We start from the raw sequence: 21,277 nt of genomic DNA, 5'->3' as shown, positions 1-21,277 counted from the left end.
GAGAGAAAACTAGCGTATTCGCGCGAACAGTACATTTTTCTCTCCTGTGGGCAATAGTTAACAGCTTGTAGGCATGTAAGCAATGATTTTATCATAGTTCTCTAAATAAAAGGAGGACCTTTTCACGTGGATAAGGGTTAAATAAGAAAATTAACCTTTATAGCCCTTAACTCTTGTGTATGTCTACAGGAAAGACATAACACAGTGATCTGTTTGACCCATGAACCCGAACCTGTAATAAAATATAGGTACATCAATATTTTCTGTTGTGCTTACATGGACGGATGAACCGTATGAAATTTGTAAGCGTAATACTTAAACCGAATAACTTTTGTTTTATAAATAAAAATGTGTGTCATATTCTCTCATTTTATTTTCTTACAAAATAATACTGGTACAAAAGTCTTAAATAACTTGTTAATATAAAATACTGGTAACACTTTTATCACGTAAAATAAAATTACAAGGTATTTTGTACTGTAATCTTAAGAATTTACTATTTGCACTCCATCTATGTGGCGTGTTTCTTATCCTGCCTACGGACCATCAAAATCAAAGTATATAACTTGCAGTACTTATAGGTAAGTAGTAAAGAAAGGGATATACTTACACTGCCCTACTAAGCCAAATAGCGCTATCTCAAAAGATAATTGCTTGCTGACTTATACTTTAGTTTCTATAATAGCTGATAGTTCCATTTTCACAATAATTTGTTTTTGAACCACGCGCTGCAGTAACTATCAGAAAAGCCATTTGAATTTGGAATTTGTTATGCAAGAATAAATATTCCATGGCTATTATTCGTCGTGGGGAAGAGACTATTAATTTTCACTATACCAAGTATACCATCGGTAGCTTTTAAGGACTTTCGTTTGAACCGTACAGCGCGAATTGAAATATATTTGGTGGTCCATGATAGCCGGGACCGTAGGCGCCGGTCTTCACCCTCCCTTTTCGGTTGTATAAGATGTTTGCTTACATTATAACTAACTAAACATATTTGGTGGTCAGTGATAGCCGGGAGGTCCGTAGGCGGTGGAGGGGCGGGATCCGAACCCGGTCAAAGACCCGCTGAAGTCGGAGGGTTGTTGGTAATTGTAGCCTGAAATAGGTAAAATCATTTTAGAACTGAGTAAATATTTTAAAACTGTAGCATGGTATAATAATATACTCCGCCTGGTACTCCATTCCCGTCTTTTCTAGGTCACCTAACTGACACGGGCTTACGTCATCATGCGACAGCGCTATATGATAATATGCGATAGCGCTACATATAGCGGCCATGTTGTTGTGACGTAGCCCCGTGTCACTCTGGGAATGGAAGACCATGTTTTATTAGACTATGAACTGTAGAATGGTTAAAATCTCAACTTGTTCCTGTATCCCAGCGGTCGGCAACCAGCGGCCCGCGAGCCTCCCTGGCTAATTTCTATGTAATATTGACAAACGACAATGTCTGAAAAAAGTCATAAATATTAACAAAGTGCGGCCCGCGTCCACTTCGTTAACTGCTATGTGGCTCTTGGCTGCTAAAAGGTTGCCGACCGCTGCTGTATCCTATCAACTCTACTGTATCCTATCGTGGGTAGATGTATATCTATATCAAAACGAAAACAGATGTAATAATCGTTTTAGAACTGCGTACAGATGTCGATGAAGTTAGGTAGGTACTCTTAAATAATAGTAAATAAATGAAAATCCATCAGATACTCTCGATGTTATTCTTCCCGACACTTCTTTTTCTATGACAGGTGACGGTCATCACGTGACGCTTTCTATAGAAAACGGCAGTGTAGAACGCCCCGTTTTAGCGTGAGTAATCCTTAAGAAGAAAGTTCTCACCTTGGTTCTGGTTCCTAGTAGGTTCGGGGTACCGCGCCTCGCCCTCATACCGAACGTCAGCGTGGAAGCCAGTCTGCCAGTCAGCGTGGTATGTCACTGGAAATAAACAGCAATTTTGAGCTAAATATCACACACCTTTCCAATAAATATATATACCTACCTACGCGTAATTAAGTGTAAAAACTGAGCGAAGCGTTCAGCGGGGTAGAGCTTAGGTGTTCATAGCAAACAAATGCAAAGCGAGTAACCTTAGGGCACGCTTTATAGTGCGACATAAAATAGTAGAAATTAAAAATGTTACGTTAGGGCTGTGCGACATAAAATAATAGAAATTAAATAAAATGGAACTAAAAAAATTATATACTAAATTGTTGCCAAGTTTAAGCATTCTACGTCAAAAATGTAACAGTTACGTAGTAAGTGGCGCCCTCAATAATTTTCTAAAATTTCTTGTCGGACCAATATACATAGGTAGGTCTTTGCCGTTTGACGTCACGCTGCCCGCTCCGCTGAACGCTCCGCTGAACGCTTGTCACTCAGGCCGTACACTTATGATCTCAAAGCATGCTCGGAATGGATGGAACACTAGAGTAGCAGATTACTTTATCTAACCAACCGAAACTCAACCTTATTGTAAGTTACCAATTTGCGTCCGTCCGTCCGGCAGCGCCACTCTATTCCCCTCTCACCACGTCGCCATACTTGCCAGCTCTCTCGTCGGTCGTAGTCGTGTCATTCTAAATCCAACTTTATTGTAAGGTAATAAGTTACCAATTTGCGTGCGCCCGTCCGGCAGCGGCACTCTATTCCCCACTCACTACGTCGCCATACTTGCCAGCTCTCTCGTCGGTCGTAGTCGTGTCTTTCTAAACTCAACCTTATTGTAAGGTAATACGTTACCAATTTGCGTGCGCCCGTCAGGCAGCGGCACTCTATTCCCCTCTCACCACGTCGCCATACTTGCCAGCTCTTTCGTCGGTTGTAGTCGTGTCATTCTAAATCCAACCTTATTGTAAGGTAATACGTTACCAATTTGCGTGCGCCCGTCAGGCAGCGCCACTATATTCCCCTCTCACCACTCACTACGTCGCCATACTTGCCAGCTCTTTCGTCGGTTGTAATTGTGTCATTCTAAACTCAATCTTATTGTAAGTTAATACATTACCAATTTGCGTGCGTCCGTCCGGCACCGGCACTCTATTCCCCTCTCACCACGTCGCCATACTTGCCAGCTCTCTCGTCGGTCGTAGTCGTGTCATTCTAAATCCAACTTTATTGTAAGGTAATAAGTTACAAATTTGCGTGCGTCCGTCCGGCAGCGCCACTCTATTCCCCACTCACCACGTCGCCATATTGCCAGCTCTTTCGTCGGTTGTAGTCGTGTCATTCTAAATCCAACTTTATTGTAAGGTAATAAGTTACCAATTTGCGTGCGTCCGTCCGGCAGCGCCACTCTGTATTCTCCTCTCACTACGTTGCCATCTGAGCTCTCTCGTCGGTCGTAGTCGTTGCCAGATTGGGCGTCCTTTACGGAGTACCCGAACTCATAGGACTTGGGCTGAAACAAGAATAACGATTTAGTACTAAACTTCGGCCCGCGGGCCAAATGCCACCTAACCTAACCACGAAAAATGTTCACTTTTAGCCCACTCTACATGGGCCCACTTTGACTAATAGCACAGAATAAATGATAGTTATTAGGTACAGAAGACTCACTCTCTAACAAAACGCGTCTGTTACGATCAGGACAGATATGGCCGCTAGGTGGCGACAGCGCCACGCGCGGCTTATGGCTAGCCACCATAATTGGTGTGGAAGGGATGTACTTTTAGCTACCTGTAGCAAAGCGACGAAATCGCGGAGTGAGCCACGTCTGCTAATATCAAAGAGAATATAACCACTACGTACGTTTTAATATATTGATTGGCCGCAAATTTCTAAGAATACAAGTATATATGCGGTGGATGTGATGGAAGTTAGAACAAGGTCAATAATGTAATAAGTACCTAGGGGCTATTCATAAATTACGTCATTTCAAATTAGGGGGGGGGGGTCTGGACATCGGATGACGGTAGCACGACGTAGAACGGGGTCATTCGAAGCATGATTTTTGGATGATTTTAGGGGGGGGGGGTCCAATATTGTCAAAAATCGATGACGTAATTTATGGACAGCCCCCTACGAGTTATATTATTATATTGCATTTTCGCATAATTGCATCCCGTAAACTCCCCGTCAAGGTTGGTGCAATACGTAGTGTGCTTGATATGGATACGTACTAAAGTTAGCACGTACAGTCGCCATCAGATATATAGGAGCGGCCAAGGTGCTCACAAATATCGGAACACGCCTCTATTGTCAGGGCGTTAGAGCGCGTGTTCAGATATTGTGAACACCTTGGCCGCTCCGATATATCTGATGGCGACTGTACCTAATACCTACGAGAAGTACTATGTCTACCAAGATATACGTAGGCCTCTAAGATGACGAATAGGTATCCGTGATTGGTCGAAGTTGTCATTACGACTCCTCGATAAAGATAACCTACGGCGGGTCATTTCGCATGATTTGGAACAGAGGATGAGTAGAGTTGTTCCTTATTATAATTTAATCAATGATTTTATATAATTATAGATAGGTTATAGTCATACATAAGGAACACAAAAAATACTTCCATATTTATTTCTATACGAAGAAATCTGTTATTTTTGATTGATTTTCGAATTCCATTAATCTATGTCATACTCGTTGTTAAACATGAGCCTGTCTCTTTCTCTTTCGGTAAGCGAGAGCTCGTTAGCACGTGCACATTTCTCGCATGCCCAGGTGCGACTAAAGGCAACTTGTACAATTTGTCACTAGGTACGCGCTTCAATTTTAGAACGCCTATAACGTATCTTGAGTTATAATAAATCATTGAATTTGGCAAAGCTTTTCTTAAAGTTAACTTTCGTGAAGTGCCTGTCCCTAGCAAGGCCTAGTTTTGCTTCGGGGTTTGAAAATCAAATAGTCGAAGTCATTAAAGCCTTTTATAGAGTTAGAATGGCCGCCGCGTGGCTCTTAATATATTATAAGATGCAACAGGAAAAACATAATAGATAATCCTTTATAGAATCTAAACTAGATCTGTTTGTAGAGAAAAAATGCGTTTTTAGGATTCAGACGCAAACGCGAGTAACTCTGGCAATATATACGTGCATGTGCACTGGTGGTAGGCAGGAATGATAATGGTAGGAGTTAAAAAAAAATCTTTAATACCGTACGATTTAGTATGATTTTCATAAAAGTACTAAGAATTTGTCTACTTATCTAATTATGTTAATCGTTACAAGTATTTTGCTTTTAACAATTTTTTTCATGTGAATAAACACTACGGATAACCGTCGTATTTTAGTATTCTACTCCATGCCTCTTTTGTTCTACTATGATAGCTTGCGCAAACAATTATCATGTTAGTTGTCATGAACACGCGGATTCAGACGGTAAGTTCTATTTATTTTATTACTTAACTTTATGTAGATTAGACACAAACTCAAAATTATAAAATTTGTGTTGACTTCAAGTAAATGAAACGAAAACTTTAAGAAATGAGACAATTAAGCACAATACAAGATAAAGAGAGAATAAAAATCTAAGCAGGATATTTGTTGTATTGACTAGCTTAGGATTTGACACTAAGAAAAGCAGAGGCCCATGGATGCTTCCCCGTGGGACACTAACTTGTAGTTTGCTTTTTTAACTTTTGTCTGGTTGGTTTTTGTGGTCTTCAAAACTTCAAACTTAATTGATCATCCAACTCGTTTTTCCTCGATATTACTTAATTAGTTCTATGCATCTATGTGATTTCTAAGAGAGTTTAAACTCTAAAATTATCTTGACTACGGAGTCAAATGCCTTCGACATGTCAAAAAGACGAAACAATTAACAATTTCAAGGGGCCAAGTCCTATTTTATTATGGTTCACAGATTTGAATGTAGGTACTTCGAGTTTGGTTACCTTTCTTTTTGATTAACTATTTCTATTCTTACATTTCAGCTAATCATGAAGCTCGTTATTCTAATATCAAGTCTAGTCATCGTCCAAGCTGGAGTTACAAAGCGAGACGCCCAGTGCGAAGGACCTCTTGTAAACGGAGTTCAACACAGCAAAGACGTACTTAAAACTGACCTCGACAGGCCGTACCTACTCACCACAGATTTCAGTAGTAACACGCTTTATTTCAGCTACACCATCAAAGGTGAAGAAGAAGGCTTCAAATCTGCCAAGCTTAATTTAAACACTGAAGAATTCTCGGATATAGATGGCGTTCCAAATGGCTTTGCTCAAGCGGTAGACGAAAGCACTCACGAGGTTTATATAGGTGGAAGTGATGGCATATATAAATATAAACCAAATGCAGACAAAGCTGATTTTTTCGGAGCAAACGGCACTGATATTTGGACGATATACTATAAGGATGTGCTCTACTTTTCTATTTTTCCATCTCAGTTCCTGTACACCTATGTTGACGGTGAAATAACAAGGTTCAAAGATCTGGAGGAAACTCTCGTAGATAGTTTTCTTATTGACAATGAAAATACACTGTTTTTCTCAAACAGCTCCGGTTTGTACAGTCAAAAGAAAGGCACGAAAGATGCGATTAATATATCTGGTGAAGAAATACGCATTAGAGGACTGACTAAAAATAAAGATGGTGATGTCTATGCTTGCGTTCAAGACGGTATTTACTCAGTGGATAAAACGCAGCATTCTTTAGAGAAATATGTGGACATTGATGATGCTTTTGGTGTGGCATTTGACAATCAGAATAACTTGTTGTACGCTGATGCGACAAGTGTTGTGAGACTTACACCTTGCAAATGAATAAAGTCTTTTAAATACCTACATGATAAGTCTACTTATTAAATTATTTGTCTTGATAAATTTAAGAATAGGTAGTACCTATTATTGTTTGCATACAACTGTCATTAATTTCATACCAATGCCATTTCTTTTACACCTTTAACTTTGTATACTCTTGGCTTTACTTTGTAAGACCTTCCTGAATATTTATTTTGAACTAAAGTAATTTCATTCTATTAATATTAACCAAGAAACTAAATTCACATTGCAAATTAGCGTATATTTTAGTATTACAATAGGTAAGTGATCTGATCAAATTCTAACGCGTATAATAATTATAGTCCCCAACATGCCCATAAACTGTGACGAACAGAGGCCACAAGGGCACAACCGAATACAGTCACTAATATAAAGGAGCAAGGGTCACATTTCAATGTCGCAATACTTGATAAAGTTAGTAATTTACCAGATAATAGGGAAACATAAACACATGCATCAGTACTCGGCGTGGAGTCAGACCAAATATACGTGATAATGAATTACATATTCGCGCTTTTCCTGTTCTGCGTAGAAGCGAAAGTTACGAAGTATGTGTCGAACGTTCCTATTCGGCAAATCGGCAGCAGATTCTACAGAGAAGAGTTACTGACCGACCAATTTCACGACCCGAGAGAATTGACCTATGATTCTTCAAGCAGAAATCTATTCTTCACATATATGGATGATGAGTTGCAGAATTCTGGAAGAGGCTACGTCAACGTTGTAACTAAAGATACCAAAAAGATAGATGGGATAGCTAGAAACAAAGCTACAGGAGTTGATCTTGAAACTGGTGATGTCTATTTTGGTTCAGACGATGGCTTATACAAATTCGACCCTGTTTTCAATAATGCTTCAGTAATAGGTCTGTATAACATTAACATAATGAAAATTGTGATTCGCAACAATGAAATATACGTCCTAGACGCCAACAACCATAGCATTTACAAAGTTAAAAACACTAGAAAAGCTAACAAAGTTGGCGAATGGAAAACAGTTATGGAGTTTGATGTGGATTACAGCAACAACCTGCATTTTGTGAATATATGTGGACTTTTTTGTGTGCCTAACGGCGCGGAAGAAGCAGTGAAAAATGAAAATTTACCGCTCGTCTACCATTTTCTAATGGACGAACAGAAAACGTTTGGAATGACTTTGGATTCTTTGTATGAAATAGATTGTCTGAATGGAACAGCGAAGAAAGTTGCGGATATAGATTTTTATATAAGAAGTATAACGTTTGGTGACTATGGTGACATATATTATTCGACCGATGTCGGTTTGTTTAAGTTGAAACCGATCAATCATTATGTTATTTTCGATATAAAAAGGTCGAGGACGTAAATTAAAACGTCTGATAAGGATTAAAGTCGTATTATTTAAGACGTAGACTAAACATATTATTTGTTTATGTTGCAGTTAAATCCTACTTACAACAACATTCTCAAACTCAATTAAAATTACTTATAGTCCTATAGTACTTATATTAGTATATATTGTAAAATAAATATGCGATATGTATACTTTTTACAACGAGGAACAGTAGGGCTTTCTCATGAATTAATTTTTTGTGTGTAAGTATATTAAAATAAGAAAAATATAGGCTTTTATTCGGAAAAAAATAAAATAGCAAATTTGTATTCTTCAATTTTTGCAAATTATTTATATGAAACAGTAAAAATTTAATACCTATCAGAAATGAATTTAGCACCCTTGAGTTACACGAAAATGATACCAAACTTGACCACATAGCAAAACTTTATTTTTTACAAATTTCGGGGGGCACCCCCCCTTAAGTCAAAATATTGCATCAAAAATTCGATTGGCTCCCCTTCCTAAATCATATGTGAGTCAAAAGGAGCAACTCTGCAAAAGGAAATTCCATCATCATCATTTGCCGTATAATTAAGTGAACACCAGGGACTATTAGGGCTTAGGAGTATGCCAATCGGTAAACTATACATTAAGTACATCGTAATATCGGTAAACTGTACGTTACATACTTACATATCTACCATCGCAGACATTTTTCAATAAAGAAAACACTATTAACGTTGTAGTTTCAAGAATTGGGGCATTTACCTTAGTGTTGTGTTTTTTTCTAGTGCTCAGTAGTTAGTTCGGGGCGTTTATTATAAGTGAATTAGGTTTCAGATTACTTATTGCGAATTTTCGAGGCGAGGTTAGTAGTTTAGGTATTTTAAAAAGTAAATGACTCACAACTTCGTGGTCGTGACCATGGTCATATCCATGGTTGTTGTCCTCATACTGCCCTCCGAAGCTGCTGGGCGGCAGGTAGTTGTTGCTGGGTGAGCTGAACCCTGAAAAATAAAATACGCAATACTAATCCATCTGTGGTATTCCATCTGTCCAATATTATATATCGGTCCAATGTGTATTTTGTCTCACATTTTGCTTAATGAGAGAGTGAGGCGCAATGACATTGGGCCAGGATAGGTACTCTACTGAATGAAGTATTTTATTTTACCAATAAATCTCAAACACTCTAAAACCACCATAAAATAAAATAGATTTAGAGCTAGAAAAAACGGCTAGGGCAATAGGTACGGTCAGTTAACATGTTAAAGCCTAGGTTATTACCTACGATCCATCCTTCTGTTCTAATACCGGTGGCAGGTAGGTGTTGTTAGGGGTGTTGTAGCCGGAGTTCTGGAAAGTGCTTCGGCCGCGGTAGTTGTATCTGACCGGGGGCTCCAGGGTCGCGAGCAGCAGGTAGGTTCAGACAGTAGGTAGTCTCTGGTAGTTGGTTACCTGTGTCTACCGGCGGCAGGTAGGTGTTGCTAGGGGTGTTGTAGCCGGAGTTCTGGAAAGTGCTTCGGCCGTGGTAGTTGTATCTGACCGGGGGCTCCAGGGTCGCGAGCAGCAGCTAGGTTCAGACAGTAGGTAGTCTCTGGTAGTTGGTTACCTGTGGCAGTCTACCGGTGGCAGGTAGGTGTTGCTAGGGGTGTTGTAGCCGGAGTTCTGGAAAGTGCTTCGGCCGTGGTAGTTGTATCTGACCGGGGGCTCCAGGGTCGCGAGCAGCAGCTAGGTTCAGACAGCAGGTAGTCTCTGGTAGTTGGTTACCTGTGTCTACCGGCGGCAGGTAGGTGTTGCTAGGGGTGTTGTAGCCGGAGTTCTGGAAAGTGCTTCGACCGCGGTAGTTGTATCTGACCGGGGGTTCGCAGCTGGCCAGGGTCGCGAGGAGGAGCAGGTTCAGAGCCTGGAATAGAACGACATATCATCATAAGTATTATAACACATAGGTTTAGGTACTACTTACCTACTAAACACACGTAGGCAGAATAAAGCACAAGTCGTGATAGCTTCATAAGGTGCCTAGAAGGCTGGCCGCCGCATTGCCCCTTTGGATAGGGTTGCTGATCTGCTGAGCGAAGGCGCTTTGCTAACTCCTTATAGAGGCGACGCGCGCTAGGTCCCCATGCATTCCCCATCCCCACGGCCCCATGGCGGCCCCAGGGTTTCAACTTTCAACCCAAGATGTCGCAAATTTGTACCTACTCAATGTGACTAGGTGACTTTCCTACTTAGTATTAGATTAGGTAATTAACTCGCCCCGTACCCACCCCGTTTAGGTCAAACCAAACTGAAGTCTAAAATGACCAAACATACCAAAATGTATCTACCTAACTATACTAACAACTACTACCTATATACTACTATATAAAATATATACTAACAAACACTAAGTAAGTATTTAAATTTTATTTTCTTGTTTACATTGAAATTGCTAACAAGCAAATGTTAGTAATTTCAGAATGTAAATGATTTGCTACTGAAACTGCTGCTGTAAGTAAAAAGCCATGCCTATTAAGTGCCTATACTTACATTTTATTTTGTTTCAATACAATTCAATATCAATAAAACCAGCAAATCATGAAATCACTATTGCGGAACCAATAGCTACATAGCTACTTACGTGTATATAAACATAAGGAAATACGTTTCAACAAAACGTCCAAAATGAAAACAAAAAATACGATACAAGTGCCAAAAGTTGGGAGAGTGAGGCGGAGTGTTTTACATCGAGACGAGTTGCGAATTACCTTTTCGCACGTGTATTGTACTTATACAATGTTTTACAGTACATAATATGGCCCTTTAAATTTTCGACATAATAGGCACGTAGCCACGTATTGTGCTAATTACCGCACTAGGGCCGTAAAGTAGCACCATATGTACCATACTGTAAAATGTCTTTTGTTTAGGGTTCCGTACCCAAAAGGTAAAACGGGACCCTATTACTAAGACTACGCTGTCCGTCGGTCCGTCGGTCCGTCCGTCCGTCCGTCCGTCCGTCCGTCCGTCCGTCCGTCCGTCCGACTGTCTGTCACCAGGCTGTATCTCACGAACCGTGATAGCTAGACAGTTGAAATTTTCACAGATGATGTTGCCGCTATAACAACAAATACTAAAAACAGAAATAAAATAAAGATTTAAATGGGGCTCCCATACAACAAACGTGATTTTTGACCAAAGTCAAGCAACGTCGGGCGTGGTCAGTACTTAGATGGGTGACCGTTTCATTTTTTGCATTTTTTTCCCGTTTTTTTTTTCATTATGGTACGGAACCCTTCGTGCGCGAGTCCGACTCGCACTTGCCCGGTTTTTCTGTTTCGCAAGCAATTTAACATCCTATCTATACCTACATGAACTCATTGATTAGTGTACTAAATATAGCTAAGTATGCCACTGACCAAATATAATCAAATGAAAACCTTTTGTTCACATCATTGTAATAATGTAATTACGATTATAATAGTGTTGCATAATGTGCTTTTATGTGACGCGAAAGCTGACAAATTCAGTTGCATTGTTTCTAAACATCCGAAATAGTTATATATTATAAAGTATAATGCTCAGTCATTTCCTAAAATCTGATATTTCAGTGCTGTCATTGCTAAATTTGCAAATGGGTTTAAGTACCTAATTTACCTACATTAAAATATTATATTATTTGGGAGTATGAAATGTGGTTTGGAAGATATAAGTAGGTACCTACTAAGTTACTAACTGAATTGTATATTTTTTATACAGTGTGTCCTATAAGCCATTAACTAAGGATTCTAAGGAACAATATAAAAAACCGGGCAAGTGCGAGTCGGACTCGCGCACGAAGGGTTCCGTACCATAATGCAAAAAAAAAAAACGAAAAAAAAAGCAAAAAAAAAACGGTCACCCATCCAAGTACTGACCACTCCCGACGTTGCTTAACTTTGGTCAAAAATCACGTTTGTTGTATGGGAGCCCCATTTAAATCTTTATTTTATTCTGTTTTTAGTATTTGTTGTTATAGCGGCAACAGAAATACATCATCTGTGAAAATTTCAACTGTCTAGCTATCACGGTTCGTGAGATACAGCCTGGTGACAGACGGACGGACGGACGGACGGACGGACGGACGGACGGACGGACAGCGAAGTCTTAGTAATAGGGTCCCGTTTTACCCTTTGGGTACGGAACCCTAAAAAGTGTAGAGACAGAGACGGTACTTTTTTGTTTATGGCCAAATTTGTCAAAGTCTAATCACAATGATCTATTTTACTTTAGGTACCATAACTTCCCTAGAGCTAAGTCTCCCCTACTACCTATATTACTATTTAACCTTTTACCTACCCACTACCTACTTAAATAAAACAGCAGCGGTATCATGGTCGCATTTTTATCACCTGTCATGCCATGCGTCACTATTCGCACTTACATATTTGTTAGAACGTGACAGGCATGGTGACAAATGATAAAGAGCCGAGCCGACCATTAATATGGCCCTACTGGATGCTCATTCTTCTTCGTCGTTCCCTCATGACTGAGGATCGACCTCTGCATGGAACCACATGCTTGCTTTATGGAATCCGACCATCTTGCAGGGGCTCTTCCTCTAGCGTGCTTGCCTTCAACTTGCCCCAGTATGATGTTCGAGGCTGTGGTGTGGCGATCGCATTATGTGCCCAAAGAATCTAAGAGCCCTCTCCTGACAGATCGTTGAGAGTCGTTTGGTGATTTTTAGTTCTCTCAGAAATCTCAGAATGGACTCATTTGTTCTCATTGCGGTCCATGGTATTCTTAACATCATGCTCATTTTAGAGGTCATTAACTCATTGATATGTCTTGAGATCGTCTCCTCAAAAAATAGTTTAATAAGCGGCCATGTAATACTTAATATCAAAGACAACTATTTCCCGAGATCCAAACAAGACAAAGATCCGATCCCGTCTCATTTCCATAGATTATTCCGCATTTTAATTGGTATTTCTATCCATACAAATTCATACCTTATGCTTCTTGATTTAGAGCTCAAAACGTATCTTTCGCTGCTTACAACTCTCCGTATAAAGAATGTCGTAAACGCCATGCATTAGTAAGAGTTATACGTCGTTTTATATAAGTAATTTTAGCATACAATAGTTTCATTGTGATCCCTTTGTTATACAATTTAGTGTAGGATTACATGGAAATATGGATTACGGAAATTGGTTGCCTTGATGAGATCTCATTTTAGTTAAAAAAAGACGTAAGACGTAAAGACTTACTTAGTATAGGTAGAGGCACGGTAGTGCAAATAGTGCAATGGCCAAGTGCCGAAGACCGCACAACAGGTTCTGATTCTTTTGACGAAGTATGTTTAGTGTTAATATTTTTAACGTTTTGTTTTCGTTGGTAGATCTATAAGAGTGCGAACTTATAACATTTGGCAAAAATATTTCTTAAATGGAAATAACTACTAATCGCACATAGAAAAAACAGTTCGCTTAAGAAACATAGTATACATATGTACTTAGATAAAATAATATGAAAGTAAATATGTATGTATTGTTTATTTATTTTATTTTAAACTTTATTGCACATCAAAAAAAGTACAAATAGCGGGCTGAATGCCTCGTGGCATTCTCTACCTCTATGACTTAATCAGTTTTTTTTTGTTAATTAATGCATTTTATAATATGAAGTAATTATTTTGATGAAAATCGATGTATTTGTTGTGGGTTGTTAAATGGATACTAAAATAATATGCCTCATAAATTTATATACGGCTGTATTTTTTTATGCTTTCTATTTTATTATTATATTAGATACAAGTAACTGTTCTTTTGCTGTTCTGTTGTTTGTATATAAGAGGAAGCCTGAAAGTTGCACCCATAACAGACAAAGTAAGGGCAAATCGCCTAGCGTGGTACGGGCATGTGATGCAGAGGGATGAAAGTCATGTGACGAGAAAGGTATTATGAATGAATGTGGAGGGAAGTACGAGAAGAGGAAAACCGAGGAAAAGGTGGATGGACTGTGTGAGAGATGATATGAAACGAACGCAAATGAGTGATGAAATGTCGGGCGACAGAGAGGTGTGGAAGAGAAAGACATGCTGCGCCGACCCCAAGTGAATGGGACAAGGGCAAGAGAATGATGATGATGACAAGTAACTGTTCTTTTGCGGCCTACTATGAAGATGGGTTTTGTATGTATGTTACTTTATTGCACATAAACAGGTTTACATAAAACGGACAAAACAAAACAAAAATAAAAATGTTATGTACAAAGGTGAACTTTTAGGCTTTTTTCAGGCGGTTTTTAGATTAAACTTGCGGCCTTGTGAACCGCTCCAGCAAATTGCCGGTGCGAGTAGCCCGCAGTGTAATATTAGGGCCCATTGCGTCAAGTCAAACCATTAGAACGCTGCGTTGTACATGTATCCTAGATTCTAGAGCATCTATTCTACATAGTTGAGTAAAACTTGTCATTATTGTGCATTAGAATTGAATCTAAATATTTCTTTATATTTTTAAGAGCTTCTGAGAGCGGGTGGAACACCGGTACTTAAAGTCCTCCAGAAGCTCTTTAATTCCGTCTTGTCCGAGGGCATAACGCCTGAAACATGGAGTAGAGGCGAGGTGGTGCTGTTCTTCAAAAAAGGTGATAACAACCTATTGAAGAACTACAGACCCATCACGCTTCTGAGCCATGTCTATAAGCTGTTTTCAAGGGTCATCACGAACCGTCTCGAACACAGACTTGATGACTTCCAGCCTCCCGAACAAGCCGGTTTCCGAAAAGGCTATAGTACCATAGACCACATCCATACGCTGCGGCAAGTTATACAGAAGACCGAAGAGTATAACTTGCCATTATGCTTAGCGTTTGTGGACTATGAGAAAGCCTTCGATTCGGTGGCAACATGGGCGGTGCTTGAGTCTCTTCAGCGATGCCATATTGACTATCGGTACATCGAAGTGTTGAAGTGTTTGTATAGTAACGCCACCATGTCGGTCCGAGTACAGGAGCAGAGCACGAGGGCGATTCCATTGCGAAGAGGCGTAAGGCAGGGAGACGTTATCTCTCCGAAACTGTTTACTGCCGTAATGGAAGACGCCTTCAAGCTCCTGGAATGGGAAGGACTTGGCATCAACATCAACGGCGAATACATCACTCACCTTCGGTTTGCCGACGATATCGTAGTCATGGCAAAGTCGATGGAGGAACTCAGCATGATGCTCGATGACCTCAACCGAGTTTCACAACGGGTGGGCTTGAAAATGAACATGGACAAGACGAAACTTATGTCAAATGCCAATGTTGTGCCCATCCCAGTCTCTGTTGGGAACTCGGTACTCGAAGTTTTTGACTCGTACATCTACCTAGGACAAGTAGTCCAATTAGGTAGGTCCAACTTCGAGAAAGAGGTCAACCGCCGAATCCAACTCGGTTGGGCAGCGTTCGGGAAACTACGTAATGTCTTTTCGTCCGACATACCTCAGTGCCTCAAGACGAAAGTCTTTAATCAATGTGTGTTACCAGTGATGACTTACGGCTCCGAAACGTGGTCTTTCACTATCGGCCTCATCTCAAAACTCAAAGTCGCTCAACGAGCTATGGAGAGGGCTATGCTCGGAGTTTCTCTACGTGATCGAATCAGAAATGAGGAGATCCGTAGACGAACTAAAGTCACCGACATAGCCCACCGGATTAGCAAGCTAAAGTGGCAATGGGCAGGCCACATTGCACGCAGAGAAGATGGCCGATGGGGTCGAAAAGTGCTCGAGTGGAGACCACGGACTAGCAAGCGCAGCGTAGGACGTCCACCCACAAGATGGACAGACGATCTTGTTAAGGTCGCCGGAAGACGCTGGATGCGGGTCGCTTCCAACCGGCACGTATGGAGGTCCAAGGGGGAGGCCTATGTTCAGCAGTGGACGTCTTATGGCTGAGATGATGATGATGATGATGATTTGCCAAGACTTATGGATTCCACTTATCCAGACAATTTTATCGACAATAATATTTAAGTATTAACTTTGCTAAATAATGACATAATTACACTTTGTGTAATCAGGCGTGAAAAACAAGAGCTTTTACATTTATACTTATTTACTACGATGTAGAATCAACAAAGACGAATTCACACCGTCGGTGATATAAAATTTTAATGCCATTCGGGATAAAAGATTTCAATCCAAAAGCCATTAAAAATATCCTTCACTTTCCTATTTTTATTGCCGCTATTACTCTAATATAGATCAACCAACAAACGATTAGTTATCACGCTACAGTAGGTATTGCGGCACTGTCCACATACAAGTTATTATATGCTATATATTATTATGGCAATTGAACGGAATATAATGACATAAATACCTATGTGAGGTCTGTGAAATGCGTCCAATGTCGCATGTGATGTAATGTAGAAATTTGAGGCATGTGGGTTCGCAAATGATAGTAAGTCAGGGTTAAACAGATGCGTAAATACCTAGTTTTATATATTTCTCCCTCACCTTATGACATTTTTTTTTTTTAATTTAGAAATGCATCCAGGTATTGGACGTATTTCTCAAGAACTGGCCAAAAAATGTGCTTAATCCGGATAGTTTGAAGCCTAGGTTTTAGGTGGGTGGGATACTTTATGATCTTAATGACTTTTTTACTAAAACACTACAAAAGCTGACGCTAAAATCGCTGAATGTCTATGAAACTAGTTCTAAACTAAACTAGTTCAGTACTCAAATATCGCGACAGTAATTATTATGAGTCAACGTACCGTGAAACTTGATCATTGAAAAATCGTGAAATTACACGATTTCACGATGTATAAATAAAATTTAGATAACACGATACTTACTTATAAATAAGTAAATTAAATATTTTAAAAGTTTACTAATAATATAAAGTCTTATTCTGAACGAGACAAAAGGAATGCTAGTGATGCTCTCCATAGAAAACGAAGCTCCGGAAGCTCCGGCCCGGCCACGGCCCGGTCTAGCGTGAGTCATCCTTAAAGCTATCCATCCATTCCTATACTAGCCTAGTGCAGGAATTTTACTTAAATAGATATAGACCGGTACAATACATCTTTCGATTTTTTGTGGAAATTATGTAACAGGATACAGTGCAATAATAAGTTAATAACCTCGAAAAGTTAATAGTATCCCTTGAAACCTACATTTTACTACCCAACTCTTATGTCAAAGATAGGATATTCTAATCTAGTTTCAATTGCATACTAAAATCGCATTCTGGCTATACTTGCGCGGTAATATGAAATAATACGAATTTGATTTAGTTTTTATTATGCGTTGCGAATCAGATCATTATAGACGTAATCTAATACGCATGCGTGGATACGCTACTTGAGATAAGTAGCTATGGTTGATTAAGAACGAGATATTTTAGAAGGATCTTCACTAAAATAATTACACAATGTAACACCGGCAGCGAAATTATATAAGTAACTAATAATTATATTATACAATGATGCACTATAACATCTTTAAAATAACATTTAAACTAGGTAGGTCAATGTGCTGGATAATACCTAGAGACAATTATGATTTTGATACCTACCTATTAAAAATTGATGAATATATTTGACTTACGATCATATTATTGATATAATGATATTATATTATTATTATAATAGCTGCATGATGTGTATCATGTACTGTACGTATCATTTTCTATTTAAATACTCATCTACTTACTTTGAAAAATGCCATCTTGAAGATTATCGTTGTAATTGAAATCTGAAACAAACATGATATTTTTATTAATGTCAATAAGTAAATATTTTTTTTTGTATACTAGTTTATTTGTGTACCTACTTTTTAACTCTTTGAAGCAGTGTTTTTCATTCAACTTGGCCAGTGCACTCTCTTGCGTTCTATTAATACCGTCAAATAGTAAAAGTATAATCGTTTTTTTTATATAGTAACATAAGGAACTACACTATGGAACTAGATTTCTAATGCCACACGTACAAGACCTACATTATGTTACAAGTAATTGTGAAACATAGATATTGCATACCCAGCATACAGCATACTACGTTAAAATTCCTAATTGAAAAAGTAATTCACTCGCACTCAAGTCGCAACTCGGAAGAAACATAATTAAATGAACAAAACAAACGGTTTTATTACGTATATTAATTTAAATCGCACAGCATAACCGTCGTAATGAAGAGAAAATGGCGCAAATGTCATAATCTGACGACGAAGTGCTAACTGCGTTTACTAAATGCGCGCCACTGTTCTAATTATTACATCTGTTGTGGTTTAGTGTTGCAGTCTTGCACTCTTGCAGTATAAGATGAAGCCGCGGTTAAAAAGCTCACTTTGACACTTTTGTTGATTTAGGTAAAGCCTGACCAGTAATAATAGCTATTAATAGGCTCTACGAACTTCATCGATATACATTACATTGTTTTATTGATTTAAATTAATTTGTTGTACATGATCATCATAGCTGGTGAATAAAGCAGAGGCCATCAGGACCAGGATAGCCAACGTATGTACTCAAAATAAAATCAATAATGAACGCAAAAAGTCCTCGCAAAATGTCCCATTACGAATACAGTCACCTTCAATAATATGTTACACAACGAAGGCCGCAAAAATATCTGACACGATCTTATTTGTAGAGCCATAAGAGCGTGTCACATATTTTTGTGGCCTTCGAAGAGTAACATATTATTGCAGGTGAATGTACCAACTTGTACTGTACCTTAGTAAAATCAGCAATGTATCATAGATAGCATGCAATTTCGATGATGATGATGTTTGTTAAGCTCATTAAGATATTTCTGTCAGTTTTATCTATTAAAATTTAAGTTGCTGTATTTAAAATGTATTTTTAAGTCACAGCCGTTGTATTATTATAATTTATGATCCTTCGAGCCGGATTTGAGCCAGTGTCTCAAATCCTGCTCGGAGTGTGTGTGTCTTCGAATGACACAGGGACCATTAATAATATTAATATGGGAGTATGGGACCAGATGTGTTAATCGGTTTTGTCGGGCAGATGACTATGGCAGAGGAGCTAATAGGCACAGATGTGTCCGCGGACAGGAAGCTCACCGCAAAAGCCGAAATTCGCAAATTGCGGGGATCTTTCTCTTTTACCCTCATTAAGACGTAATTAGAGTGACAAGAAAAATGCCCGCAATTGACGAACTTCGGTTTTAGCGGTTATAGCCCAGATCATTGGGCTGCATGATACATCTCTACAATCGCCTGCGCTCTCGGTGTTCCAGTTAAGAAAAAATTGCCTTAATCCTTATCCATACTACCTGCAAGGCGTTCAAACGAGTATCGCCCTAAGGGTGGAACACCGAGCGCAGGCGATTGTACGTAAATCCTTAGCTATAAATTGACCAGCGGCCCGATTCGAACTTTAAGATACGTCGGTTAATAGATATAGAAACGATATGGATTAGATATGTGTTCTTCAAACAAAAACGTCCCTTTTGGCACATCCATATCGTTTCTAGATCCATTAATTGACGTATCTTAAAGTTCGAATCGGGCAGTAGTTTTTAGGGTTCCGTACCCTAGGGTATAACGGGACTCTATTACTAAGACTTCGCTGTCCGTCCGTCCGTCCGTCCGTCCGTCCGTCCGTCCGTCTGTCACCAGGCTGTTTCTCACGAACCGTGATAGCTAGACAGTTGAAATTTTCACAGATGATGTATTTCTGTTGCCGCTATAACAACAAATACTAAACCCAGAATAAAATAAAGATTTAAGTGGGGCTCCCATACAACAAACGTGATTTTTGACCGAAGTTAAGCAACGTCGGGCGGGGTCAGTACTTGGATGGGTGACCGTTTTTGTTTTTGCCGTTTTTTGCATTATGGTACGGAACCCTTCGTGCGCGAGTCCGACTCGCACTTGCCCGGTTTTTAATAGTACCTATCATCTAAAATTCTAAATGACCGCGTTAGCTTGAATTCGTAACCCTAGATTATCTAAATGGATAACCCCCGTGGGTAAGTTTTCCCATACAACAAGGACGGGAACTTCCCACGATGGGAAAGCTAGATTTATATCTGCGATGTTAACTCGGATGCAATCATGGTCTCTTTACAATCGTTGTTTTATTGCAACTTAAGTTTTAAATGAGGAATAAACACAAATATAATTCGGTAAGTCGGTAATGAATAATTAGAACATTAGACTTATATCAGTTATATCGACCGGGATATGAACCGTGATTACCTTTTGTAAGTCTAATAAAAGTAACCGTGAATCATTCAAAACTGTAATTAGAGCATTAAAACTATACTCTGTCAAGTAATTGCCGGCAGTAGAAAAGAGCGGCATATTTGAAAAATGTAGGCGTGAAGAGTTATCCTCCTACAGAAAATTTGAATTTCGCGCCTTTTTCTACTGACAAACTTGTTTGACCGCTATATTTTATAATCTGTGGTATGTATCTTTCTGTATTATCAGTCGTATCGTATGTGTCATAGTCATAACGCTACTAACATCATATTAATCATATATTATTTTGATTTATAGAGAATGCCTTCCAAGAAGAATCAAAAATATGGATCAACTCTCAGAGTGAGGGGTGAATTTTATAATAATTATTTTTAAATTCATGATTTCCTGTTAATATGCAAGAGTTATTACGTTTTTTTAGATCTATAGTCAGATATTAACTTAAATGTGTTTAAGTTATTGTCAATTAATTTAATTTAATAATATTATGTAGGTAAGTACTTAAATAGTATTATAACAACAAAAGGCTTAATTTTTTTACCAACATAAAATAAAAAAATATTCCTAATAGTAAATTATTTCAAGTCTTAATAATAAAAACCTATATTTCAGTAATACATAGTTACTAATTTTCTCACTAATTTCATTCCAAATCTAACTTCAAAAACTAGACAAACCTTTTCAAAAGCACACAACTAAACGCACTAAAAGAAAAAAACAATCCCGATTTTCGCGCGCGAATCTCGTGCGGTCCAAAACGCGCGTTCACCGTTCCAAATCCAAATTGCAACTGATCTACATAGCGCAGAGATGTTTTATATAGAGCCATCAGGGGCCATCAATTGTGGTTTAACTTTATTATTGTGGCCTCGCCTCGGTAATAAGGGCCTGATGAATCCGATGCTAATAGAGATGCAATAAGTAAGCAGGTACCTACTGGCAGTTGTAGCTATTGTTTGCTTGAAAAACAAATGGATAGGTATGTTTATGACCTCAAAAGAACGTCGTCGTGTCGCTGTCGTTTGTTCCTTTTTTTTGAACTTGGCTT

General features: G+C 38.9%; 3 protein-coding genes across 3 annotated transcripts; 2 read left to right on the top strand and 1 right to left on the bottom strand.

The window, feature by feature from the left end:
- Positions 1 to 226: 226 nt before the first annotated feature.
- Positions 227 to 21,016, bottom strand: LOC134802009 (pro-resilin-like). The gene is made up of 7 exons (XM_063774624.1): positions 20,907 to 21,016; positions 17,710 to 17,751; positions 9,809 to 9,944; positions 8,945 to 9,045; positions 3,265 to 3,400; positions 1,843 to 1,938; positions 227 to 1,102 (listed from the first exon to the last, which is right to left on the bottom strand). Exons 2-7 carry the CDS (start codon positions 17,722 to 17,724, stop codon positions 1,008 to 1,010), a joined length of 579 nt encoding a protein of 192 aa, XP_063630694.1. The 5' UTR covers positions 17,725 to 17,751; positions 20,907 to 21,016; the 3' UTR covers positions 227 to 1,007.
- Positions 5,283 to 6,735, top strand: LOC134802007 (ommochrome-binding protein-like). Its single transcript, XM_063774622.1, has 2 exons — positions 5,283 to 5,324; positions 5,879 to 6,735. The coding sequence occupies exons 1-2, from the start codon at positions 5,292 to 5,294 to the stop codon at positions 6,704 to 6,706; spliced, it is 861 nt and encodes a 286-aa protein (XP_063630692.1). The 5' UTR covers positions 5,283 to 5,291; the 3' UTR covers positions 6,707 to 6,735.
- LOC134802008 (uncharacterized) lies at positions 6,791 to 8,270 on the top strand. The gene has a single exon (XM_063774623.1). It carries the CDS (start codon positions 7,220 to 7,222, stop codon positions 8,066 to 8,068), a length of 849 nt encoding a protein of 282 aa, XP_063630693.1. The 5' UTR covers positions 6,791 to 7,219; the 3' UTR covers positions 8,069 to 8,270.
- Positions 21,017 to 21,277: the final 261 nt, after the last annotated feature.

Source organism: Cydia splendana, chromosome 23 (genome assembly GCF_910591565.1).
Source record: "Cydia splendana chromosome 23, ilCydSple1.2, whole genome shotgun sequence".
NCBI lineage: Eukaryota > Metazoa > Arthropoda > Insecta > Lepidoptera > Tortricidae > Cydia > Cydia splendana.
This window is presented reverse-complemented; position numbering and strand designations above follow the sequence as displayed.